The 27,104-nt window shown below is 37.8% G+C and overlaps 1 protein-coding gene across 1 annotated transcript in view; it reads left to right on the forward strand.

The window, feature by feature from the left end:
• Positions 1 to 27,104, forward strand: part of hacl1 (2-hydroxyacyl-CoA lyase 1) — a 30,462-nt gene that overhangs the window by 1,846 nt on the left and 1,512 nt on the right. The window contains exons 2-16 of the mRNA XM_003222181.4: positions 2,073 to 2,177; positions 10,123 to 10,163; positions 11,364 to 11,444; positions 12,491 to 12,563; positions 13,560 to 13,637; positions 14,894 to 14,988; positions 16,993 to 17,105; positions 18,865 to 19,000; positions 20,386 to 20,491; positions 22,105 to 22,188; positions 22,920 to 23,021; positions 23,938 to 24,092; positions 25,306 to 25,464; positions 25,763 to 25,870; positions 26,786 to 26,972. Of these exons, the coding sequence (XP_003222229.1) occupies positions 2,073 to 2,177; positions 10,123 to 10,163; positions 11,364 to 11,444; positions 12,491 to 12,563; positions 13,560 to 13,637; positions 14,894 to 14,988; positions 16,993 to 17,105; positions 18,865 to 19,000; positions 20,386 to 20,491; positions 22,105 to 22,188; positions 22,920 to 23,021; positions 23,938 to 24,092; positions 25,306 to 25,464; positions 25,763 to 25,870; positions 26,786 to 26,972 (1,623 nt within the window). The remainder of the gene's footprint in view (positions 1 to 2,072; positions 2,178 to 10,122; positions 10,164 to 11,363; positions 11,445 to 12,490; positions 12,564 to 13,559; positions 13,638 to 14,893; positions 14,989 to 16,992; positions 17,106 to 18,864; positions 19,001 to 20,385; positions 20,492 to 22,104; positions 22,189 to 22,919; positions 23,022 to 23,937; positions 24,093 to 25,305; positions 25,465 to 25,762; positions 25,871 to 26,785; positions 26,973 to 27,104) is intronic.

Here is a 27,104-nt window from a genome sequence, read left to right on the forward strand (position 1 = left end):
TTTCTGTTGAGTAACATTATGTTGGCCTTTATCTAGTTTCTAATAAAATATACTTCTGTCTCACTTTTTTCCCAGATTGGAACTCAAGGTGGATTACAAGAATTAAAAAAAGGTTAAACAATCAAAAATATTAAAACCAGAAAAAATATTATTGGACACACATGCAATTAGCAGGATTCAGCACCTTGTTTAAGTGAAATGGGCCTTATACAGTCACTTATCAAATATCTGTCCAAACAAAAGATTTTTTCCTTGTCAAATAGAGTGGTTGTGCATTCCTGCTGAAAAACATATGCATACTAGTATTATGTTTCTAAACATTCACACGCAGAGATAATCCAGGGCAGGTTGGATTGTTTCCATGTTGATTAAAGCCAAAGGTTAGCTGTTATGAAATCCTGGCTTTACTCAAACATTAACTAAAGTTTTGTAAGATCACTCTTTCTTCACAGATATCACTGGCTCTTTAATAACTGCCAGAGTACATCAATCATTTCCACTGATGTTTTATCCTCATTTAGTTCATCCCCTGCTCAGTATAGGGTAAACCTATAGCATTTTTGATGGGTGTCCATCTGCACACTGCATGATAACACCCATTGAGCAATGGTTATCCATTTTGCAAGTGAATCTTTTCACAGGTATTATATTCATGGAGTTAGATTTACAGTCAGACCTCCACATTCACTGAGGTGGCAAGTGGAAGCGATAAAATGTGAATAAAGAAAATGCTATTTCTTTTACTTGAGAGAACATATTTAAAAATTTCTATGTATTCCAGAACACCTCTATGGTCAGCTACTTTTAAAGGAATTCTTAATTCTTAGTCCCACAAATATTTAAGTACAAAGTTTTGAAAAATACATTCCATATTTCTTCAATTGTAAGACACCATTGATTGCAAGATGCACCCTGTAAGTACCAATACCACCAATGAAAATACATAAGACACACCTTCGATTCTGAGATGAACCCTATTTTTAGAAATGTTTATATAGGTAAAAATGTATATCTTAGAATTGAAGAAATAAAATATCTTTCTTGATTATTTCTTTCCTGTTATTTATTTATTATTTATTACAACATTTCTATCCTGCCCTTCTCACGCCCAAGGGGGGAACTCAGGGTGGCTTACAACCAAGTATAACACAAGTGTATAAAAACAATTATGATTACATAATAATAATTAAAATTAATTTAGTTAAAACATCCATATAAATATACATTCAGAGGTACATTCCGAGTTGCAATCTAGGTCTCTCACTTTATCAAGAGTTCATTGTAGTTGATGCTGCATCTATCGCTCAAAAGCCTGGTCCTGCAGCCAAGTTTTCAGTTTTTTGCAAAAAGACAAGAGAGATGGAGCCTGCCTGCCTCTCATTAGGGAGAGCGTTCCACCGACGCGGGGCCATTGAAAAGGCCTTGTCTCTTGTTCCCACCAGCCAGTCAGCAGCCCGTGGAGCTGATGCAACAGAGGAGTGTGCTCCCTGTACACCGCTGTGGTTAGCAGCCTGGCTGCCGCCCGTTGGACTAGTTGGAGCTTCCCAACAGTCTTCAAAGGCAGCCCCACGTAGAGTGTGTTGCAGTAATCTATTCTGGATGTAACAAAGAGTGTGGGCCCTCATGGCCAGGGTAGGCTTCCCAAGGTACGGGCGTAACTGTCACACAAGTTTTAACTGTGCAAAGGCTCCTCTAACCACCTCTGAGACCTGGGGTTCCAGGCTCAGCGATGAATCTAGGATCATCCCCAAGCTGTGCACCTGCGCCTTCAGGGGGAGTGTGACCCCATCCAGCACAGGCTGTAACCCTATACCCTGTTCAGCCTTGCGACTGACCAAAGACAATAATATGAGAGGATAATGTAAATAAAGGTAAACCAGATGCATTGATTTGTTAGTTGCTAGAAGTCCCCCTTGGTTTGATTTCACAAATTCCAATTCAAAATTTCTCTTCAATAAATTACAGCTCTGAATAGTAGTAACAATATTTGTCAGCATCTCAGCTTTGCTTATTGAAATACATACTTTGTAAAAACAATTCTATTTTTTAAAAAATAAATCTGTTTGTTTCAGAATGTTGAATACATGTTTGGTATTGTTGGCATTCCCGTGATTGAAGTTGCAGTTGCCGCTCAAGCAAGTGGAATTAAATATATAGGGATGCGGAATGAACAAGCTGTAAGTATTTGTTGGACTAATTAGTATTCCCATATTCTGTTCTCTCCTAAAAGTTTATTTCATTCATAGAGTGCTTGTCTCCGAAACAGGTCAAATGATCTCTCACACACCTATAATGGCGCACTGCAAAACTGTCATCCAGATGAACAATGCAGATGTAATAATCTCAGTTTTCAAAAATTATTTTAACAACTTTAATCTGAAGGTTTGTAGTGATTATTTATGAATACCACTATCATAATTTCAGCAATGAAATACAACCTCTTCATCTTGCAAGCGTGCTTTTAATGAAATACTAGCAAGATGTCTTGCATGGAAAGCAACAGTATAGGGATGCTTTGATCTTCCACTCCAGAGAACCTCTGATTTACCACTTGCATCAGTCCCAATCAGCATGGCCAAACTTCACTATCCCTGTAATGAGAATTAATACAATTTAATGCCACTTCAGCTGCCATGACTTAGAATGCTGTGAAATCCTGCAATTTGTAGTTTAGTGAGACTAACAACCTTGTAAAATTACAACTCCGAGGATTCCATAGCATAGAGCCATGGCAGTTAAAGTGATGTCAAACTGCATTAATTTGATAGTGAAGATGCACCCAAAATGAAGGGAAAGCTTCATTGCTTATGTTCTAGGAGGGAGAAAAAATCCATGATGCAAAGATTATTATTGTGAAGTGATGCGGAATTTGGTCATATTCAGTTGGTATTTTAGGTTACCCATGTGCATTGATAGGTCTATTTGAAGCAGAATTTTTTGCATATTGTTAAAGACAGAAGATGAGAACTGGTAAAGTTCAGGTGCACCTTACATCCTTCGCCATGAGTTGTACTTGCTAGGAATGATGCGAATTTCAGTCCAAGAACATTAGCAGATATCTGAAAACAGACAATATAAATTAACTGAAATTTTCCATGACTCCAGTCCTAGGTCTGATTTTAAGTCACAGCACATCTACCACCTGGACTAACATTTTCAGTAACAAAAGCATCAATAAAAAACAACAGGTCCATAATTTCCCCTTTGAAATCAAAAGCATCAGTAGTTGGGTTGCATGTACCTGCAAAGTTCTTTAAGCATGTCATTTGATTTGACAGCGTGTTGTTGCCATGACACCCCGCTTGTGAGATACAAAGAGGCTTGCTAATGAAACACCCACTCTAGATATGCTTAAACATTTGTACATTGGCTTGTGAGGGGGTTTTTTCCATCAAAAGGAGAAGGGAAACACATGTCAAATTAAATTGCCTTCGGGTTTTGAGTAGTAATCTTTTTTTTCTTCCCTCTTCTGTTTATCAAAGATATTATGTAAAAACTGCATTCACACCCACCTTGTTAATTCTAAATAAATGTCTCCAATTTTACTCCCACGCAAAGTGTCATGGTGACTATTCTCACTGATGCTTTCTGGATGTATGATACTAAACAATTTAACCTTTTCCTGCCGTGTGCTGCGTACACCAAAGAAAAATTGTAGAATGTCCTTGGGGAAGAGAGGATATTTCACACACACATATACATACACACACACACATATACACACATATATATTTCTTTGGTATCTTCTGTCCCCAAAGGGCAATGTTTATATATCTTCCTCCCTACTAACATTCACTTTAGATGAAATGTTCTATGCCACAGTTCAATAGATACCCTTAATGCTGCCAGCTCTGTTACATTTGCTAGCATTTTTATGAAGTTCAGAGACTCCTGTTAGATAAGCTCAGCCACTGATCTGCCTCATAACTGCTAAATTTGCTTTCCATTTCACCTTCACCTGCAGGAACCCTAACAGAAACTTTACGCTCCAAAGATTTAAAAAACAGAGCATTCTAGGACAGTTAGAGCAGGGCTTCTTAAACCTTTTTCATTTTTGACCCCTTTCTGCCAGAGAAAGTTTTACATGACCCTGGGTATATCTTCTATATATATAAAAGAGTGATGGCATCACGGCGACTCACAAAACAACAAAAGTACAAGCCCCCCAACCTCGAAATTTGACAACACAACCCATCATCCACACCTCTAGGTTGATACAACAAAAAGAAAAGAAAAATAAAGTCCTAATTAAAGGGAGAGCAATAATTTTTTTATCCATTTGCTGCCAGTTTAGAGGGCTAATTTCTGCCCACTTGGTTGCCTAGCAACCGACACAGCCAAAGGACAGCCAGGGTTCAGTTAGGAGACAGGCAGATTTAGGCCTCACTTAGGCTTCTTCCACAGATTATCTAATTTGCACTGGATTATATGGCAGTGTAGACTCAAGGCCCTTCCACACAGCTATATAACCCATTTATAATCTTATATTATCTGCTTTGCACTGGATTATCTTGACTCCACACTGCCATATAATCCACTTCAGTGTGCATTTTATTCAGCTGTGAAGAAGGGGCCTCATATAATCCATTTCTAAGAGACAATATAAGATTATCAATATACAGTAGACTCTCACTAATCCAACATAAACAGGCCGGCAGGATAAGTGAATATGTTGGATAATAAGAAGGGATTCAGGAAAAGCCGATTAAACATCAAATTAGGTAATTGTTATACAAATTAAGCACCAAAACATTATATTATACAACAAATTTGACAGAAAAAGTAGTTCCATGCGCAGTAATGCTATGTAGTAATTACAGTAGAGTCTCACTTATCCAACACTCGCTTATCCAATGTTCTGGATTATCCAACGCATTTTTGTAGTAAATGCTTTCAATATATCGTGAGATTTTGGTGCTAAATTCATAAATATAGTAATTACTACATAGCATTACTGTGTATTGAACTACTTTTTCTGCCAAATTTGTTGTCTAACATGATGTTTTGGTGCTTAATTTGTAAAATCATAACTTAATTTGATGTTTAATAGGCTTATCCTTAATCCCTCCTTATTATCCAACATATTCGCTTATCCAACGTTCTGCCAGCCCGTTTATGTTGGATAAGTGAGACTCTACTGTACTGTATTTACAAATTTACCACTAAAATATCACAATGAATTTAAAACACTGACTACAAAAACATTGATTATGAAAAGGCAGACTGCGTTGGATAATCCAGAACATTGTATAAGCGAATGTTGGATAAGTAAGATTCTACTTTAATATGAAATAATTACTGGGATAGAATAATGCAGAACAATATAATCTCTAAAACCAGGACAGTAAATAAACGGGAATTCCACACAGGAAACAATCAGGGCCAGCTAACACCTCCCAACAAAGTATTCCCATCATCAAAGTCTGGCAAATCCTCTGTTTTCTCAGGGCCACAGACAGTAGAAGCACATAAAATATCGCAAACAACACCACTCTGAAAACAAGGGAATTCCAGTCAGGAAACAATCAGGGCCAGCTAATACCTCCCAACAAAAAATTCACTCAGGGAGGAAACAGCCAGGCTTTAAAGCTGCAAGGCCATTACATCCTAATCATTTTTCCTAATTGCAGCATTCATACTTGCCTCCAACAGACAAAAAAACCCAATCAGAAACATTGTATATTCACAACCTTTAGGAAATAATATCCCCTGATGGCGCAGCATGTTAAAGCGCTGAGCTGCTGAACTTCTGGACCGAAAGGCCGCAGGTTTGAATTGGGGAGCGGAGAAAGCCCCCACTATTAGCTCCAGCTTCTGCCAACCCAGAAGTTCAAAAACATGCAAATGTGAGTGCATCAATAGGTACTGCTCCGGCAGGAAGGTAACGCCGCTCCATGCAGTCATCCCACATGACCTTGGAGGAGTCTACGGACAACGCCGGCTCTTCGGGTTAGAAATGGAGATGAGCACCAACCCCCAGAATCAGACATGACTGGGCTTAATGTCAGGGGAAAACGTTTACCCTTTACCTTAACTACCACCAATTCCTCAATACTTTATTTCCCATACCACCAGACTTTGCCACAGCAACGCGTGGCCGGGCACAGCTAGTAGGTTTATAAAGTAGATTATAAAGCCAAACATTTCTTGATAGTAAATCTGCATTTGTAAGGCTCACTAAACAGACTGTTTTTCTTTTTTATTAAGTACAGCTGAAGCATTTTTTCTTATGGGACCCCATATGGGGTTGGTACGCATAATTTAGGAAGCAGTGATTTAGAGAGCCAGGGATAAATGTGTCTGTTGAGGCAGATAGCAGAATTCTACTCTGTAACTGTAGTATGGAATGGAAATAATTGAGTTGTTTTTAAAAAAGGAAAACAATGAAATTTAAAAATTGCAGTGCAGTACTTCCCATTAATTAAGTGTGGCAGTAGCAGTGATACATGATTGTGAAACACTAGTATGAAACTAACCATGCCGGCTTGACCACTCATTCTCATTTTACCATTACCATTAATGACGGTTTAAATTTGGGACAGGTTGTGTAACCCTGTTGTTCTGCTTCAGCAAAACCAACGAAAAGTCTTGTGGGCTACTTGAAAACTAAAGACGTTTTATTTGTGGCTTCATTAGATGTTAAATAGTCTTTATTAGTAGCTGCATCCCCATGTGATGGTGGGGAAGGATGTGGTCGAATAGAGATACTTAAAAGCATCCCCATCAGACCTTGATCTGAGAATTGATGCTGAGGCAGTGATAGTGTGTGGAGGACAGTCTTTTTATTTTTAACCATGTTTTCCAGTATGTCATCTTATTTCAATAATCTCCTGGGTCTTAATCTCAAATGTATTTGTTACTGTATTATGTTCAGTTTGAGGAACAGCTTGAAAACAAAATAGGGCACATAAGAGCTAAAAATGGGCACATAAGAGCTAAAAATGGTTCATTCTCCCTACATTCTCATATCCCCCAACTATTACATGTTGAACTGTAATCTCAAAAGTTCCCCCAGGGACTTTTCACATTTCCCTGTCCCCAGGTTTTGCTCCCATGTTCACATTGCCTATAAAACAAGGCTGATGATACTTAGCTTAAATCATTTCTGCTTATGCCATCGTTTTCTAAAGTGAAATTCTGTCCACCGGAATTTTATATCATGCACCTCAATGGTGCTGAGTAAGAGAACCCTATTGCTGTACAATATTAATTCCCTTGTTTAATTTCCCTGTCTTGTCTCATTGATGCCATCTGGTGGTGCAAGGGAAACATATTCCTACATGGCAGACCATAGTAACAGTATTGGTTTCAGGAAAAGGGTGAACTCTTCTTTCAGAGGGCATGTTCTTACTGTGTTTTGTGGTAAATCTTTATAGAGATTGTTGATGTTTAGCAATCACTCAAATGGTGCTGGGCAGCCACCCATGTTTTTCTTAGAAATTTCCAGTTGTCAGCCAATGTTTTACCTGAAGGTCAGAGTTCTGTTTTGTACAATCAAGCTGTCACAGGTTTTGGCTGGAAGTACGCCAGCTTAGTGTCCTAAGAGTCCTTGTAGCATGCCTCATAACTGCATGTTACGTTTTCTGAATATATCTTCTGTATCAGTCATTAATCAGAATAGATACTGCAGTCAAGAAATAAGAAGACTAGGACTTGGAAGAGCATCTATGAACAAGCTAGATAGGATTCTGGTGTGTGTGTGTATGTGTGTGTGTGTATACACACACACACATATATCAATCACTGAATACTAAAGTTAAGGTGATCCATGCGATCGTATTTCCTATCCCTGTGTATGGTTGTGAATGATAGTAAAGAACGCTGGCAGGAAAAAAATCAGCTAGTTTGGATGTAGCGCTGGAGAAGAATTCCATGGTTATCATGGAGTGCTAAAAAGACAAATAAATGGGTCCTACAACAAATCAGACCTGAAATTTTCCTGTCTGCCAAGATGGCTACACTGAAGCTCTTATATTTTGGCCATATCATGAGAAGAGATAACTCACTAGAAAAGATTATAATATTTGACAAGTGGAGAGCAAAAGGAAAAGAGGAAGACCATAATTCCAGAGGGCTAGATTCAATCTGAAAAGCCATGGAAGTCTGGAAGACCTGAGAAGGGCTATCGAGGGTAGGATGACCTGGAGGTCTCTCATTCATATGATTGCCATAAGTCAAAGTCAGCTTGAGGGCAGTTATCAACTATAGATTTTCTTCATTTATAGAATCATAGAATTGTAGAGTTGGAAGAGACCTCACGGGCCATCCAGTCCAAACCCCTGCAAGCAGCAGGAAAATCTCAATCAAAGCACCCCCGAAAGATGGCCATCCAGCCTCTGCTTAAAAGCCTCCAAAGAAGGAGCCTCTACCACACTCCGGGGAAGAGACTTCCACTGCTGAACAGCTCTCACAGTGAGGAAGTTCTTCCTAATGTTCAGGTGGAATCTCCTTTCCTGTAGCTTGAAGCCATTGTTTCGAGTCCTAGTCTCCAGGGCAGCACAGAACAAGCTTGCTTCCTCCTCCCTATGACTTCCCCTCACATATTTGTACATGGCTATCATGTCTCCTCTCAGCCATCTCTTCTGCGGGCTAAACATTCCCAGCTCTTTAAGCTGCTCTTCATAGAGCTTGTTCTCCAGACCCTTAATCATTTTAAACACCCTCCAGCTTGTCAACATCTCCCTTCAACTGCGGTGCCCAGAATTGGACACAGTATTCCAGATGTGTTCTGACCAAGGCAGAATAGAGGAGGAGCACGACTTCCCTGGATTTAGACGCTATGCCCCTATTGATGCAGGCCAGGCCAAAATCCCATTAGCTTTTTTTGCCGCCGCATCACATTGTAGGCTCATGTTTAACTTGTTGTCCACAAGGACTCCCAAGATCTTTTTCACACGTACTGCTGTCAAGCCAGGCGTCCCCCATTCTGTATTTTTGCATTTCATTTTTTTCTGCCGAACTGAAGTATCTTGCATTTGTCCCTGTTGAACTTCATTTTGTTAGATTCGGCACATCTCTCTAATCTGTCAAAATCGTTTTGAATTCTGCTCCTGTCTTCTGGAGTGTTACCCATCCCTCCCAGTTTGGTGTCGTCTGCAAACTTGATGATTGTGCCTTCCAACCCTTCATCTAAGTCATTAATAAAGCTGTTGAACAGAACTGGGCCCAGGACAGAACCCTGCAGCACTCCACTCATGTCTTCTTTCCAGGTTGAAGAAGACGTATTGGTGAGCACCTTTTGGGTTCGTTCGCTTTATACTTAAAGCGATGGTAAATCTAAGCAAAATAGGCCAGGAGATGCATATTTTATCAGGGGACATGCACACAGTTACATCTACACATATCCTTGTGATCCTATTTCCTTGCGTGGAGGAATCATAGAACCATAGAATAGTAGAGTTGGAAGAGACCTCATGGGCAATCCAGTCCAACCCCCTGCCAAGAAGCAGGAAATCGCATTCAAAGCACCCCCGACAGATGGCCATCCAGCCTCTGCTTAAAAGCCTCCAAGGAAGGAGCCTCCACCACAGTCCTGGGGAGAGAGTTCCACTGCCGAACAGCTCTCACAGTGAGGAAGTTCTTCCTGATGTTCAGGTGGAATCTCCTTTCATGTAGTTCCTGTAGGAAAGGGAGAGCTTTTCTTCACCTCCTCCCCCAACCTGGCATCCTGATTGGCATTATAAGGTTGTTGGCTAGACTTGCAACCTTTAACTGTTTCATATTCACATTTACCATTGGCCTACCACAAATGCTCCTACAACCCACCATAAAATCTAGAGAGCCATACCAAATGAAGTGTGGGTGAGTGGGATGCTGAAGGATGATGCATCCAGCACCCACCTACTGGCAGGTCACAATCTGTTACTACAGGATCTTGCAGGAGACCTTTATTCTGCTCATCACATTGCATATTACTAGCACTTCAAAACATCTTCAGTTGGTACATCTTCCTGGCTTTTACAATGGGTTTTAGGGGTCAGATTGGGAGGCAGATTTCAAGTAGTGGGAATTAGGCTGTTGTTGGAAGGCTGCAGTTTAAGCATATCTGAATATAACCTTTTGTTAAAGCTTCAGAAAGCCAACTAGTGGATTATTTATACACATGTCTCTTGTTTTCAATAGGCCTCCTATGCTGCTTCTGCTATTGGGTACCTGACGGGCAGGTAAGACTAATGTTTCAAACTTGGTTTTGGATAGCATGTACATAAGACTTGGTCCTAAAGAAGATAAACCCTGCTAGAGCTAGTTTGATTGATGTGGTTCAATACTTTGCTATTAGACTCTCCTTGTGAGCTATGGGGATTGTCATGACAATGATCTATAGAACATTTACCACTATGCCCTGTATGTCTATAGCAATTAAAACAAATTGTTTTAGTAAGAAAAAATAAAAAGACATTACAATGAAAAGATTGCTGAAAGGCTTACTTTTTCATTCTGCCTACAGCCACAGTCCCTCAAGAGTAGACTTGCAATCACATTGTTATAAAATGTTAAGACAGGTCACAGACAATCACACAGAAACTCACATTCTTTTCTTCTAGGCCCACCTCTCAACTCCTCCCAGTTCCACCTTCTGGTTGTCCTTCCCAGTTACTGCTCTGAGCCTGTCCCATATTCTTCAGATTGAGTCTTATTGGTTATTCAGCGTTTGCAACTGTCTTTATCTTATCTTTTTGGCCACCTTTGCAGGCCGAAGACTGGTTCAGAGTGTCCCATTGCAGTAGAAACCTAGCTCTTCACATTCCAGCCAAGATTCTTACTCTTACCAACTTCCCCTTCCCATCTCTGTGGCTTTACAGAAAACAATAACAACACAGCACTGAAAAATAATATCTCTTCATGAAAGATGGGTTAGAATCCTGTGGCAGACAAAAACCTTGCCAGAGAAAAAAATCAGCTAAAAGGTGGTGTTTCCAATTTAGAAGAACAATTTTGCATTGATACAAGACACATGAGTTTAGTGCAGCTTTTCTTGCCTTCTGACCCCCAATATCTGAAAAGAGGCTTTACAAAATAGGCACTTTTTCTGGTTGCTTCTTTTTAAAATGGTGTGGCCCACCAGGTGTCCTGAGGGTCCAGAAATTGGCTCCTAGATCCCAACTACTGTCCATTTTATTTTGGCCTGAGGGCAGGGACATTCTTATTTGCTCATCTTTATAAACTGTTCTAGGAACCTTTTTTTGGTTGAAGGGTTGGAAAGACAAATAAAAATATGATACCCATTCCTGTTCATCCAAACTGATCATTCAGCATGTCACTGTACCACATGGCACTCTTGTATTTCTGCTTGAGACATCTAGAGCTTTTTGAGGAGTTTTATGCTCATATATGCTTTATCTTGTTTTTTCTTTTGTCTCCAGGCCTGGTGTATGCCTTGTAGTTTCTGGTCCTGGCCTTATCCATGCACTAGCTGGAATGGCAAATGCAAATATGAATTGCTGGTAAAGAACATGCTTCTTCTTGAAAATTTTAAGTGTCGACTAACTAGTATAATGCATGTCATGTGTTGTGAAAGCTAAATGAAAGAATCTTATCTCATTTTAGTTTATTTCAGTTTTAGATAGGTAGGTCTTTAAGCCAAGGCAGAATTTTAATGCCGATATCAACTTGTCCAAAGATTTCAGGCATTTGTACTGTGTTCAACTTCATTGTCAGCACTGGTGCTCTGTGCTTGAGGAAATTTACTGTATATGACCCATCTACCACATTATGTGTAATCAGTTCCTTGGTTTTGAAACATTATTGACAGCATCTTGTTATCATCCGATTGCAGTGCCTGTCATGGACATGATAATGCTATTGCCTAGAAACTATCATACGATCTGGTGGGGTTAATTTAGTCTTATTTTAAAGACAAAAAACCTAGTCATTCCTAATGTATCTTTAAAAATTATTTGAGTTATTACACACTACTTAGAAATGCATCTGTCCTGCCTTTCTGTTTTACAAAACTGTTGGGCAAGCTAGTGAGCTTGAATAATCTTGAACGTAATAAACTGAAAAAAGTCCTGCTGCTGTATGAGTTGCCAGATACTTGCCATGGATGAATCATGAAAGAGTCTCTCTTTTTAGCAAGACTGGCCCCAGATTGATTGTAAGCCTGATACATGATTCCTCTTCACAGCAGTACTCACTAGTCATATGCAATTTTCTTGTTCTTGTTATCTGTTTGAAATGGCTGACTTTGATGAGAAGGCACCATTTCCCCACCATTGTTACCAGCAGATGACAGGATGTTCAAAAATGCCCATAAAAGTGGAATTGGGAAGATTTGGCTCTCCAGTTGTTGGAGTGCTGCTCCATCAGCTATGCTGGCTGGGGCTGATGAGAGCTGCAGTCAAACATCTGTGGTATGACACTTTCCCTGCATCCGTTTTATGATCTGCCTACATCCAGACATCATAGATCCACTCCTGATAGTTGGATGCAGAGTTTTTAATAATTCATAGGGTTTGCTTCCAAGAACTTAAATTTTCTTCTCCTTCAGGCCTTTGATTGTCATAGGAGGTTCCTCTGACAGAAATCAGGAAACAATGGGAGCTTTCCAGGAATTTCCACAGGTATACAGCTGTGTTCTTTTTTCTGTTCCTTCAATTATCCCAATTTGGCAGAGAGGAGTATAATTAATCCTCTGTCATCCCACTTTTCTAGCTGCTTTTAATGTGTCCCATTCCTTTCTCCTTTTCACCCCAGTGTTTTCAGACTACTTCAGTGAAAGATATCTGAAATGCAAGAGAAATTATTTATTTGATTGGTTTTTCCATCATTTGTAGACCTGAATGGCACTGTTACAGAATATTAACTGTTAATGAAAGTTGCAAGGAAGCTTAGTTATAAATGCCCAGTCTCTAGGTTCCCTAATAATATTTGATTCTCTGCATTTCATCTAATACCTGGCCCTATGATACGCTATTTGCACTTTCCGATGCTCGGCCCTTTTATAGCCTGGTGGCACCCATTGTACTACTGGCAATTAGTTTAGTTGAGTATTGTTTTGATTGAGCTTTACGCTGCTGTTTTAGATTCTGATGTTTTATTTAATTGTGTTTTATCTGGATTGTTATATTTCATTATGTTCTTATTTTAATTCTGGTTTTGCTTTGATGGATTGTTGTATTTATATTAGTGTTTTGTGGGCATTCTTCCCTATATGTAGGTCACCCTGAGATGGTGGGAGGGTATAAGAATAAAGTTTTATTATTATCATCATCATCATGGTCTAAAATTGGTTACTAACTGTGATACATATTCATCAAAAAAGGAGTCTCCATATTCAAGGGCACGGGCTTCAGATCTGCAGCAAGAGAGAACTGTTGCTTTTATGTCCTGCTTACTGGGCTTCATAAATACATTTCTTCACTTTCTCGGTGAAGCAGTGTGTTTGGTTCAAAGTTACTTTTTTAGATTAAAATTCCCAAATCCTAAAGCCAACAGTCAGATAGATTTCTGATCTGACCCCTTAAAGCTCTTCTAATTTGTAAATCCAACCTATGTCTCCTTGAAAGGAAAGCAGAGAAAATGTTTTTTACTGGGATTGTTTGTTTTCATGTTTCCAGGTTGAAGCCTGTAGGTTATACAGCAAATTTAGCGCCAGACCAACCAGCTTAGAAGCAATTCCTGCTGTTATTGAGAAGGTATGCTAGTTTTTCCAAAGCAGTATTACTTGCTCCTAATATTCAGTCCTGCGTGTCTGAAACCCGCAATGGGATAATTACTTATTACTCAGGTGCCAAACTTATTGGGAAATTATTAACGAATATTGCCTCTTTTACTTTATAATTACTAAATTCACACTTTATGTAAATGAACATTAAATATATTTACATTGACTTTGTAGGATGTTGGGTGTGAGATTGAATGTTGATCATGAACAGAAATGAATTAGACTTAATTGCAATTTTCACTGATTATGTAGTACATTTAGGAGCAAACCATAATATTGATTTTTTTTAAAAATTCTGGGGGTTCTAGGGACCATAATAGAGGACTGCTTGCAGCCTACAGGTCTTAGTTTGTCATTCCCTAAAACCAAGATACTTAGAAAGCACACACAAACACACACTGTATTTCCCCAGCTAACTAAAAAAAATGAATAGGTGGTTTACTTTTGCTGTTGCACACTAAAATTTGGTTCTGCAGAACAGCTGAAGCAACCACAAAATGAGATGGAGGGTTATGCCACATTGCTCATTGGTGGTAAAAATAGAGACGACAGCCAGTACTTTTGAAGGTTGAAATGTGTGTGTCTGTATGTGTGTGTGTATTTCACGTATGTGATTGACAGCGTGCTCCTATGCATATGAATTCAAAAATAAAACACTTTAGAGCTTAATGGAATTCAATCTCAGGGAAATATGTGAAAGACTACAACCTAATCTGGACCAACTGTTTTGAAAGAACATAAGTTTATCCCTGGAAAAACACATTCATTTTTAAATATAGGATGCACGAACATTATGTTCTATTCTTCCAGGTTTTTGCTTGCAGTCTACAACCGAATGGTCTTTCAGCATTATTTTTGTTGTAGACACATTTCTTATATTAATTACTTTTGGAAATTTTTACCCCACTGCAGAAGCACAATTTGAGCCCTTTAATATGAGGCTGGAACATATAAAATCCAGAGCAACTAAAAAAGCAGCCCCAGGGCATTTCCTCATGGGTCGTGTTGCTTAAAATAGACAACCAGCAGGAGATTTTGACTTAATAACTCCAGAAGTAACAGCTGACAATATAATTAGATAGTCCCTGGTTACAGCTACTGAAAGTAGCTTTCCTGTTCTATAACACATTGGATACTATTGCTTTCTTTTGCATTTTGTTTGTAGAATTCGGTATTTGTGAATTTTAAAATACGTTTATTTTATTTTCCTTTCCCCAATCAATCCAGGCTGTCAGAACCAGTATTTACGGCCGTCCAGGAGCTTGCTATATTGACATACCTGGAGACTTTGTAAATCTGGAGGTGAACAAAAGTTCTGTCAAGTAAGTCTTACTGGGCTACGTCTGCAAGTTAAAGAGGCTTTCTGTTGGAACTTTGACAATCTTTGTCACATTTGTGAAATTGTATTGCTGCATTTGGTCCACTTGTGTGACTATACTGCTGAGAATTATGGCCTCCACAAAGTGAACAAAACACAAAACTATTGCTTATAATGAAAGACACTAGAGAAGTGTGAGTTCTCTCAACTTGATTTGCTAAATGGGCCTCATGCTAAGTGAGAATTGTCCAGCCCACTTGCTAATGAACGTGTCTTTCATAAAGAAACTATTTAGAATGAAGGATGATAAATCTGAGATTATTAGTGTAAGCGTTCGGTTCTAGGAGTGATCCAAACACATATTCAGGAGTCACTTTTTAAATGGCCTGTTTCATGGTGGGACATTGCTTAAATGACTATTACAAGAACCACATATCTCAATATACAAATGCCAAGGACTGGGGTCTACTGAGAAGTCTTCCATCATTAGGAACAATATACTGTGACAGAACAGGAATAGTGATTTCTGTGGTTGGTACTCTGGTTGAGAAAGAGTTTTATACTGGAGCGTGGTGGATACCAACACTGGCTTCATTCTGATGCCATCTATTTCATTTTATTGATGTCTCAGAGGTCAAATTGATTTCATTTCAAAATGTATATTTTCCCAGTTTCAAGCTGTTTTAACATCATAGTAAAGGTAAAGGTTTTCCCCTGACATTAAGTCTAATCGTGTTCGATTCTGGTGGTGGGTGCTCATCTCCATTTCTAGGCTGAAGAGCTGACGTTGTCCGTAGATGCCTCCAAGGTCATGTGGCCGGCATGACTGCATGGAGCGCCATTACCATCCCACTGGAGCGGTACCTATTGATCTACTCATATTTGCATGTTTTCGAACTGCTAGGTTGGCAGAACTGGGGCTAACAGCAGGAGCTCACTCCACTCCCCGGATTTGAACTGCCATACTTTTGGTCAGCAAGTTCAGCATCTCAGCGGTTTAATCCGCTGCGCCATCCGGGGCTCCTTTAACATCATAACAGATCATTTAAATTTTCAGTATGTTTTAAGTCTGCTTATAAACTCCAGTTGCTTTAAACTGCTTAAACTGATGGTTCTTGTCCACTGTCTTGAGATCCTGTGATATAGAATGGGGAAGAAATACATAGATAAGTAAATAATTAACAAGTGATATACTTGAAATGTAAGAATTCCACAAATAATTCCCCAAACCTTTCCATAAATCCCTACATTTCCATAAAGGCACTCCAAAGTAATGTATCCAAGTGCAATTCCAAAGTAATGTATCAAAGTGCTTCTTTAAAGGCTGTTTTAGAACTATCTTGAGGAGTCATTAGAGTAAGAAGGAGATTAGCACAAAAAATCGGGAGCTCACACTAAACCACCCATTGAATTTGACTTTGTTTCTAACAAAATAATTGGTTAAGAACATAATCTTTGCCTTCCTTTTGACAGATGTAAATTGAGAAAATAGTGGGGTCATTTTAATACTTGAAAAAACCAAGCGAAAATTCAGTTCCAGTAATTTTTTGAACAAATGGGATTGATGCCTGCTGGTGGCATTCTTTTAGGAAGAAGAATACAAAATGTTCCTTTGTGTGCAATTTAGGATAAAATTACTAGTTTTGAATGAACAGAGACTTATTAGAGGGTAATGAAATTCTAGCATTTATTTTTGAGGTTTGTATTTTTTTTCTTTACGGAATTATATGTTTTGGTGAGATTATAGCATGCATACATTGATCGAACACTTTTGCTCATTCTGATAACCTGAGATGGTGTTATTTTCTGTAATCAAGCAGTTGTTGATTTACATTTTGCAATGGTTGGAAAATAGACAAAGCTAATTTTAAATGTATCAGGAATGAAGGAACTTTGTAGTATCGCAATTAGTTCTTGGTTTTCTGTTTCTAAGAAAAAAGTGAGGATTTGTTCAGGTCTTTATCATATTTCTTTATAAAGGTATTTGTTTTCTCATTCTGCCTTATAGATATGTAGATTGTTGTCCAGAACCTCCCATCAGTATGGCTGAAGACGCAGCCATTTCCAAAGCTGCATCATTCATTGCACATTCCAGAAAACCACTAGTTATTATTGGAAAAGGTAACATACAAATCCTGTCATTTACTGCAAAATACAGTGATTATGTCTATTTTGCTGGCTTACTGTTTCAACAGGTCATATGTTCTTTCTCATTTCTTGAATTAAAAGCTGTTTGAGGGAGTTTTTTAAGTCTCTGAAGAAAAATACAATTGCCTTTCTAACCTGTTCAATTGTTGCTTTATATAGAGTAATACATGGCAAGTAAAAGTGGATTTATTAGAAGAAAAAATACTGTAATCTACATTTGCTATTTACTGAATGGGTCGTGAAGATGTATATGGGACACGTGTGTGCGTATATGCATGTGCCTTCAAGTCACGTATCCATTTATGGCAGTGGTTCTCAACCTGTGGGTTCTCAGATGTTTTTGCCTTCAGCTTCCAGAAATCCTAACAGCTGGTAAACTGGGATTTCTGGGAGTTGTAGGCCAAAACACCTGGGGACTCACAGGATGAGAACCACTGATTTATGGCAATCGCGTGAATTTCATCGTTTTCTTTTTTTTCCGAATTTTTAAAAATATTATTTTTATTAGCCATTTTCAGTTCTATGGTATGGTATGGTAGGTGGTGGGTGCACTGGGGGTAGGACAAGGGGTAACTGCAACATGGGTGGGTGGTCTATGTATGTGTATAAGCTGAGTTGTAGAGTTGATATATTAATTTGTTGTGATTGTTATGTATTTTATATTGTTGTATTTTATATTGTGTTTTTTATACCGCTGTATTTTATTGTATGTTGTTGGGCTTGATCCCCATACGAGCTGCCCCGAGTCCCCTCGGGGAGATGGGGTGGGATACAAAAATAAAGTTGTTGTTGTTGTTGTTGTTATTATTATTATTATGTTTGTATATGTGTATTGTAGGTGTATTATAATATTAAAATAAAATAAAAGTTAAAAAAACAAATGGTATGGTAGGGAAAAGGGAATGTGTAGGTACTCATATTACAGTTAGTAAATTAAATCAACTAATATCTAGTCAATTGATAAGGGGTAGGAAAACAGTATAGAGGGCAAGGGGGAAAACATTATATGACGTTTTATTGTGTTACATCCAATTCTTAATCTCTATTACCCTAACACTCATTACTTGTGATACTAACATTTTGCAAGTTCAATATATCCTCTATATTAAAGAGAGTAATATTATTATCTTCTATTAAACATAATAGTCTTATCTTCTTAAACCTTCTTGTGTTTTCTGTCTTGTTCCATATTTCTTATCTTCTTCTCCTTTTCTTAAAAGTTCATTTTGATTGTACTTGTTAAATTATTTCTTTTAACTCTCTTGTCCAGTTTTGTTTATAGCCAAACTTAATCTAAAAATAATTAAATTAATCTGTTTGTTAGTAGGTTGGTATTTATGTGTCCAAAATTTAATATATATCACTATCATTCTTCCCTCTCTTTTTTCTTTTACACAAACTCTATATATTTCAAATTTCATAGAGTTTCCATGCATAGAAGGCTGATTATTCCATCAAAACTGTCACATTTTGCTGTTTTAATACTATTGGTAGCACACTTATTGAAAGCTCATCCTTTCATAAACAGGATTATTTCTTATTAAGAGATGTGACTATCTTACATATCAGCAGAACATAACTATAGTGGTGCTTGTAAATTGCAACTGAATGACTCCGGTCAAAATCATCCCAATCTCTATATCTTGAGTTAGTTCTGTAGGGCTAGTTCTTGAAAAAAGTTTTGCGTTGAACAGTGTCAAATAGTCTCTGGTGGTGGTGGGTGTTTTTATAGGTGCTGCTTACTCACATGCTGAAAATAGCATCAGAAAGTTGGTGGACCAATGCGGGCTTCCTTTTTTGCCTACCCCGATGGGAAAGGGAGTTGTTCCTGACAACCATCCACACTGTGTAGCTGCAGCCAGATCTAGGTAAATCATGAATCAAGATTTCCACCCCTTTCTGAGAATAAAAGAGAGAGACTATCAAATTCCCTAACATTCAGCCTCCAAATAAACCCTTACCAAATGAACCAAGCTTTCCTACATGATGTTAATGGAATTCTTCCGAATTACATTTTGCTTAACTAACATGAGTTTTTTTTCTATATGTATGAACTTTAATCCATTGGAAATGACCACTACACTGTCATAAAATTCTTGTCTATGTGTGGAGATTTTACTATAACTCAGTTAATTTCAAATCCTTGGTAATCATGGTAATGAAAGCACTGAAAGAAAAGAAACCTCAGCAATATGGAGCACCTCATTCATTTTTATGAAAGGGTGTGGAGATTCAACTTTCCTGATGCTACATAGATAATTCTTGCAAATTTCTCAGACGTCATCAGGGTAGCTGAATAAGATGTTTTATTAATCTGAGACCTAGAAATCCTTGATGGACCTGGGTGTCTTTTTTGCTTTTGTTTTTTGTTTTGCATAAAGCAGAAAGAAAACTCTAGAGGAAATCCTTGTTGCACTCTCCTTAGCTATATGTAGAATTTATCTTGAGTTACCAATAAAAACACTATTGGCTCTCTTTGCAAGATTAATAGTTCTTTGATCCTGGTCCTATCATTCTGGTAACAGCTGGGTGACTGAAATTATATGAAATGGATATGGCATGTAGGATATTGTGCATATATTAGATATTTTCTGCATTCTGGCCCCCTGGCTCTGGAACTCCCTCCCCAGGGAGATTAGGCTAGCACCCATCCTGTCCATCTTCTGTAAAGATCTTAAAACATGGATGTTCCGCTGTGCTTTTGACTAGACAATCCCTCAGAGAACTTGGCTCCAGCTAGGACATAAAATTTTGTCTTTACACTTTACTACTGTTCTTTACCTAAAGATATTCTGCTCCATTTTACATTGCCCTCCATCCCTAATTTTGCCGTCAGATTTATGCACTTTATCCATCAGCCATATCCTCAAAATGGATTTGCACCAGTCCGCCCACCCATGCCCAGAAACTGATTGTTATTTCAGGTATATTGGTTGTTGGTTCGATGGTTGCTTTTATATTCTGTTATAATGTTGTTGTTTTATTGTTTTATGCTATCATTTATGTATTTCTGTGTGCAATATTTTAACTATGTTGATCGGGCTCGTCTCCATGTAAGCCACCCCGAGTCCCTCCGGGGAGATGGAGGCAGGGTACAAAAATGAAGTTGTTATTATTATTATTATTATTATTATTATTATTATTATTATTATTATTATTATCTGTTGATCTGTCTTTTTTAACCAAAAAACCTTAACTCTGATACGTGAAAATATAATCAGTTAAATTAATTCTCTTTTTAAAAAACAAATAGGGCACTGCTGCATGCTGATGTGATCCTATTACTTGGTGCTAGACTGAACTGGATTCTACACTTTGGACTTCCACCAAGATTTCAGCCAGATGTAAAAATAATCCAGGTACTAAGACTGATCCACTTTTAAATGGATTATATCAGTGGTGCACAACCTGTGACCCTCTAGGTGTTTGGGACTTGTCAGCTTGTCCAATTTTGGGAGCATCACTGCATCACATGATTGGCTCACTCAGAAAGAGATGTGGACAACTTTGATTAATCTGATGGCACTATAAAAATGTTGAAAAGCCAAACAAAATCAGACGTAGCTGCAAATCCACTTCCGCTTTTGAAAAAGTTCATTTTTATGTGCAGGAGACCCTTGCAACATGTATATAGGGTGAGTTAGTACTGTTGAGGTTTTGAGGAGAGGCAATATGTTATGTTTAGCCAGAAAAAATATGGTGTGTGGTGTATGACAGAGATTGCAAAAAAATAGCCTTGCAGGGTGAGATTCAGGTCCAGGACCACACTTTAAAAGAATTCTATCTAATAGTTAGTGAAGGATTTGTGATTAATTTACTAGCTGATTTGAATATATGATTAATCTACTTTTCCTCAGGGTTGTTCTACTGCCAGGGTTTTGTATGGGACATTTGACATTAAGCAAAGGATTTCCTGTAGCTTTGAAGCAGTAGGTTGTCTATCCTTGGCCCAAGACAATCATGAGCAAAGGACAGTTTTAGTCTGGGGCTCTCCCGTATTCCTCCACATTTTCATCCATTACACTTCATTGACTCTGAGCTAAAGCTTGTGAAAATCATTCTGGCTGGGGATTTCTGGGAGCTGTAAACTAAAAAAAATAACATTTCTCATTTTATCTATGAACACAGAATTAATAAGCTTTGAGACTTAGAGACTTCTGCCAGCAATTGGTAGTTTATTAGGAATTGACATAAACCTATGTCAATTAGTATAAGATTAGTATTAGTAGCATAAGATAGGCTACTGACCTTTGCTTGAGATAACTATAGAGGATGCCCTAAACCTTTTGGTGGAAAGACAAAAATGAATTCATTATAATTGAAAGATGTTTTTAAACTTCCAAAGAGCTCTGTGTGACCATTGCCAATACTCAAAATATTAGACTGGATCAGGTATTTTAAAATCCTGTCAAATAGAATTGGCTCCTAATGTATTGTTTGATCTTTGTATAATTGTGGCATTGAATATTTGCCAAAATTGGAAGCTACTCTGAGTCCCCCTCAGAGTGAAATAGAGCGGAGTAGAAATGAAGTAAATAAATAATGCAGTTCAAGGAAACTTTATCAAGGGAAATTGAAATGCTGCCTAATGATCCTATTTGAAACAGGATTTCCTCCAGCTCACAAAAAATAAACCATGCTTTTATCAGTGAGCAATGAAAAATTCTACCATGGAATTTCAGCAAAAATGACTTCAATTTTCCTTGATAATCTCCTCAGAATGCATTTATTGTTCGTTTGTATTTCTCCCTGCTTTTTCTACAGCTAATTTTGCTTTTGGGAGGGGCTTTTATGAGCAATTCATCTCATCCAGCATGGCAGTTTATATTTTCAAAGTTATTCTAGGAGAAAGAAGAAGGTAAACTGCTAAGAGGAACACAAGCCTAGTTGTCCTTGTTCTCAGCTGGAAAGAAATAGGAAGCCCTAGTTTTAGGGGGTATATATTGTTTTAAATTTTTCTTTTACATGACAGGTAGACATTTGTGCAGAAGAATTAGGAAACAACGTGAAACCCGTTGTAGCCTTATTGGGTGACATAAAAGCAGTGACGGAGCAGGTAATGTAAGAATCCACTGGTGAAAATACCTTCTTCAGTTTGGTTGAATGCAGGAATGTCACAAAAACAATAAGCCAGGATCTGAAACACATACGTTCAAAATGCATCATAGGTACATAAAGTATCTATGGAAGAAAGTGGGAAAACTACATGCAGCCAAAATAAAAGTGAATCCTCAAAGACCAAGGTTTGTAAACTTCTTACAGTCAAAATATCAAACTAAATCCAGGAATCTCATGATCTAGTACAATATATGTGAAAGCTCTAGATTTATTTTCACTTCTATTTTTCAAAATAGAACACTGAGCTTGACTTAATTGCAGTGCAGCAAAACATGGTCCTCCCAATTAACACTAGTCAGTTGCAAAATTACTGAAGCAAGGTTAATTTCTTTGTCAGGGAGGAACATCCCCACTGTTCCCACCTGAACTCTTAATATGTGTTTTAAACCAGGTCACAAAAAAGGCAATTGGTGGCTGTTAATGAATTTAATTTAATTTCACAATTCAAAATATTGATTTGGAATGTCTGAGACTAGTGGACTGTCACTTAAAACCTGCATCACCTTGTTCCCAATTGAAAAGACGGCTGATCAAGTGCATACAGTTACTTTTCCAATGCAACGCATCATTGTGTTGTGCTTATGTGTTTTGAAAAAGATGCACGTCAACTTCGAGTGGGGGAAATAGACTCCATACACATCTGTTGTAAATATATCCTTGTACTCTTAGCTTCTAGATCAGCTGAACAAAAAGCATTGGAAATACCCTTCTGATACAGAGTGGTGGAAAGATCTACAGGCGAAAATTCAAAGCAATGAACAGACATCCAAGGTACTATTAGGAGTATCCTTCTAGCATGTTTTTCAGTTGTTTTGTTTTGTTCAGTCTGTTTTGTTACAGAGGTGGACAAATTTGGGAGTGAATTTCAATTTGCTGGGACCTGGCAGTGGGCTGCATCCCCACCAAATATTGGAGGAAGGGCTTGTTTCTTGCAAGTAAATAAATAAATTGGATTTTAACATTTGCATCCACCGGCAAATGTTTAATTGCTTTTTTATCTCTTATTTTAAAAATTTATTAGGTGTGTTTATTTGTTAGCTTCCTTGAGTTCCTATGCGGAGAAAGGTGGAATAGAAATAAAGTTAATCATTAATATTAATCATCATAATCATAATATCAGAAGTGATTGGAAGTTCACTCTTAGGTTAAAACAATGTCCTATGCGTTCAAAGGACAGTTATTCCTTTTGCAAGCCTCTATAAGCATGATTCAATTTTTTTTCTGGCAAATATCTGTTCCTACTAATGGCAGTTTTGTGTTGTTTGTAGTCATGAAACCAAGATTGGAGTGTGTGCATGGAGTCTACGGGCCATCCCAGTTTAATTTTCTGTATTATTTTCTGTCCATTTCAATTATTTTGGGATTTATACAAATAACAAAACAGCATAGGAATACGTCTAATCCTCCTCCTCCTCCTCCTCCTCCTCCTCCTCCTCCTCCTCCTCCTCCTCCTCCTCCTCCTCCTCCTCCTCCTCCTCCTTCTCATCTCATTAAAAATTGATTTGCATTATTGTATATCATCAATAAGTAATCAATAACATTAAATTGCTTTTTCAGACATTTTATCCAATGCTTTCAATTTATCTGTCACACATGAAACAATTTTTACAGTCATTCATGCTTTCATAATCCCGATATTTACATCAAATCTTTAAAAGGTTCATTTCTTTGTTTATGTTTAATTCAGGCACTATCACTGCAGAAAACTCTGCCAATGAATTATTATACAGTATTCCACTGTATCAGGGAGCATTTGCCAAAGGACTGCCTTCTCATTAGTGAGGGAGCAAACACAATGGACATAGGACGCACCATGCTTCCTAACTATTATCCCCGCCTCAGGTAATTATTTGGTCTTTTTCCACGTTAGTGCCTATTTGCTGGAAAAAATACTGTAAAAAACCTCATTATTATTTTTAACTTTGCATTTTTAGCTTCCCTATTATATCAGACAGAATGCTTACAGAATTATCTAGCAAGATGAATAATAGAAATCACTCTGGGTTTTATGCCAGGGGTACATTGATACTAATTATACCGTTATAAAATTACCCTCTCCTAACAAGGCCACTGTCTTGAAAACTGCAGGCTCATTGCACATTAATTGTGCAAGCAAAAAACATTTTGTTCAGTTCATTAAGATGAAGTGTGAATTGTCTTGGAAAAATTAAGAGTTGCAGGCCAACTTTAACTAGAATTGCCTGGAGGAAATGGTTTTTTTAAATAAAATATAGGGTAACCAAAAAAATCCTTTCTGTATGTTGTGTATTATACATGGATATTGTGGATGTTTAAAAGTAGGGAAACAGTTAGTTCTCTTTTACTAATTATTTTTGATCATCTTTTTTATTTCCATGCCATTGTCCCATAGTTTTCCAGTTCTATAAGTGAAAAATGGATTTCATGAACATTTACTAATTGCCCAATAAAAGGTAAAGGTTTTCCCCTGACATGAAATCTCGTTGTCCGCCTCTGAGGGTTGGTGTTCATCTCTATTTCTAAGCCGAAGAGCCGGCGTTGTCTGTAGATGCCTCCAAGGTCATGTGGCAGGCATGACTGCACGGAGTGCCGTTACCTTCCAGCCGGAGCGGTACCTATTGATTTAGGTTGGCAGAAGCTGGGGCTAACCATGGGAGCTCACCCTGCTCCCCAGATTCGAACCACCAACCTTTCGGTCAGCAAGTTCAACAGCTCAGTGGTTTTATCTGCTGTCCAACCTATGAAAATGTCGATACTATTTGCATACTTTTAATTTTTTTCTTATGGCACAAATCTTAAGGGAGAAACAGTGAATGCACCAAAGCAGTTGAGTTCAAGTAATTAGCATGTAGTTTGAAATACTGTACCAGTATTTTAAGAATACCAGTAATTCAAGTTTTAAAAAGCAATGTTGTTCTCATTCTAAGAGTTGTAATTTTATTCAATCTAACATTCATGGTCATTGTATGGTTTTTTTATCAACCTACACTTAAATAAGTTCTTTCTATGAATACGTATTGTATCCTGAATTTCTAAAGATGAGAGAAAGGTAATACACTTTCTTCCTTTCTCATAGGCTTGATGCTGGTACCTTTGGAACAATGGGGGTTGGACTGGGTTTTGCATTAGCAGCTGCTATGGTTACTAAAGATCATAATCCTGAGCAGCAAGTGGTCTGCATAGAAGGGGACAGCGCCTTTGGCTTCTCTGGCATGGAAGTGGAGACTATGTGCAGGTAAAACCTTTGTCTAGTTCGGCTTTAAAAAAAACCCTTTCTGTCAAAGAAAGCCAATGTTACTACTGTATGAACATCCATGTTTCCTCCAGACAAAAAACCATTCTTTATTTATGAGCTTATAATGTTTACCTTGCACTATTTTGATTTATATGTTGTTTATCACCAAGGCATTGAATGTTTGCCCTTTTGTCTGGAAACTGCCTGAGTCCCCCTGGGGAGATAGGGTGTCCTATAAATAAAGTTTTATTTTTTTATTATTATTCTGAAAATTGTTCTTCCTTGGAAATTGCTGCAGGTATAACTTGCCAATCGTTGTAATCATAGTAAACAACAATGGGATATACAGTGGCCTGGATGCAGAGACTTGGAAAGAGATGTTGAAACTTGGAGAACCTTCTGCATGGTGCGTACTTGTCATGCTGCCCTTGTTAATTTAATTGTGAACTTTTTGATGTTGAAAATGTGCAATTCTAAAATATTCAGAGCTTTATATAATAAAGCAACTTAGATTGTGCTTCATTAGACTGAATGAAGTAATAGATTAATTTACACTGATCCTTGCACTGTGAAGAGAGCTCACTCTTCTATTAGTTACATCCCGCCCTTTTTTCCAGCTCTGGGATTGAAATGGGCTTACAAAAGCTTTAAAAAGATACAAATAAAAACTTCATATCCCTAGAAGCATACAAAAGCTAAGAGGAAATTAGGAATGAGCACAGGCGCTCTTAGTACTTGTCGAAAATAGGGAAATGTTCCCTGAAGAAGTGGGTCAACACTGTGGTGCTAAAATGCTGCTCTGTTTCCAAATTACTGGCAAAAGTGATGTCAATTGCCATTGCAAGGAAAGAGGAAGAGAAAGGGATCATTTAATACATGTGTGCATGATATTAGAAGAAGACATTTGCAAATAGAGATGCGTGCCATAGAAGAGGCCCAATTACGTCCTCAATTATCCTGCCTTTTTGTCCTGGGAGGTAGTTTCTCTTGTTCTTAGTGTGAAACATTTAAATATTCTAGAGATCTAGTTATTTCTATAGGAACTATGCATTTGGAGGCTCTTTAGAAGTCACTGAAAGGGCTATGAAATAGAATGGAAAAGACCAAAATGCTCACTTTCTTCATAATTGGTATATCCTGTGCTTTCTCAAGCTAAAGTGAAGCAGTAATAACTAAACAAATTCCAAGGTACTGTGAAGGTAGAGATACACTTGTGGATCATGGTTTTCAGCAAATTAGCAACAGAAAAATCGTTTGTGATATCTCATTGCTTTCTTAGTGTGCAGTGTAAAACCATACCCTTTTTTTTGTTTCATTCCAGTGTTCCTCCCATTTCTCTGTTGCCAAATGCTCACTATGAGCAAATTGTGTCTGCATTTGGTGGGAAAGGCTATTTTGTACAAACACCAGAAGAACTCCAAGCTGCCTTGAAGAAAAGTCTTGCTGAAAAACATGTGCCTTCCCTCATTAATGTAATGATTGATCCACAATCAGATAGAAAGAAACAAGTGAGTATTTTGCTTCTTATTTTCTCATACGGATGTGTAAGCAAATGACCTCACTTATTTATTATTGGAAATGTAACACTTCGTGTTTTGACAAATTGTGTATTTTTTCTTGTCCATCTTTGATATTGAGTA

Source organism: Anolis carolinensis, chromosome 6, assembly GCF_035594765.1.
Source record: "Anolis carolinensis isolate JA03-04 chromosome 6, rAnoCar3.1.pri, whole genome shotgun sequence".
NCBI classification, from domain to species: Eukaryota; Metazoa; Chordata; class Lepidosauria; order Squamata; family Dactyloidae; genus Anolis; species Anolis carolinensis.